The sequence below is a fragment of the Egretta garzetta genome, unplaced genomic scaffold (assembly GCF_000687185.1).
Source record: "Egretta garzetta isolate BGI_Z169 unplaced genomic scaffold, ASM68718v1 scaffold1037, whole genome shotgun sequence".
Taxonomy (NCBI): domain Eukaryota; kingdom Metazoa; phylum Chordata; class Aves; order Pelecaniformes; family Ardeidae; genus Egretta; species Egretta garzetta.
In genome coordinates, this window is record NW_009260362.1 from 153,617 (window position 1) to 154,180 (window position 564).

At 71.6% G+C, this 564-nt stretch overlaps 1 protein-coding gene across 1 annotated transcript in view; it reads right to left on the minus strand.

Moving 5' to 3' along the window:
• Window positions 1-548, minus strand: part of TCF15 (transcription factor 15) — a 5,156-nt gene extending 4,608 nt beyond the window's left edge. Inside the window, exon 1 of the mRNA XM_035898482.1 lies at window positions 216-548. Within this exon, the coding sequence (XP_035754375.1) occupies window positions 216-524 (309 nt within the window). The 5' untranslated portion in view covers window positions 525-548. The remainder of the gene's footprint in view (window positions 1-215) is intronic.
• Between the last annotated feature and the right edge of the window lie 16 nt (window positions 549-564).

The window sequence follows — 564 nt, forward strand, 5'->3', positions numbered from 1 at the left end:
CCTCCCCCACCCCCCCCGTGGGGACGTGCTGCCCCTCCTGCCCCTCTCAGCCCAGGCAGGGGGTGCTGACCCCATCCCGTGGGGACATGCCAACCCTCCTGCCCCTCTCAGCCCGGGCAGGGGCTGCTACCCCCCATCCCATGGGGACATGCCACCCCGCCTGCCCCTCTCAGCCTGGGCAGGGGCTGCTCCCCTCGCCCCACCGCCCCGCTCACCCCTTTCCGCTGGTTGCTGAGGCAGAAGGTGCAGATGCTGCGGGGCTGCTTGCTGTCCAGGTCGCCCTTGGCCCCGTAGATGGCACTGAAGCAGGGCTGCCCGTCCTCGCAGCCCTCGCCCAGCAGCAGCACGTTGGCCAGGTGGGAGATGTAACTGGAGGCCAGGCGGAGGGTCTCGATCTTGGACAGCTTCCGATCCACCGGCTCGGTGGGGATGAGGGTCCGCAGGGCGGTGAAGGCCGTGTTGACGCTCTGGGTCCGGTCCCGCTCCCGCGCGTTGGCCGCCTGCCTCTGCTTCACCATCACCATCGGCCCCGGTTTCCGGGGCAGCCTGCGGCGGGGCCGGGCG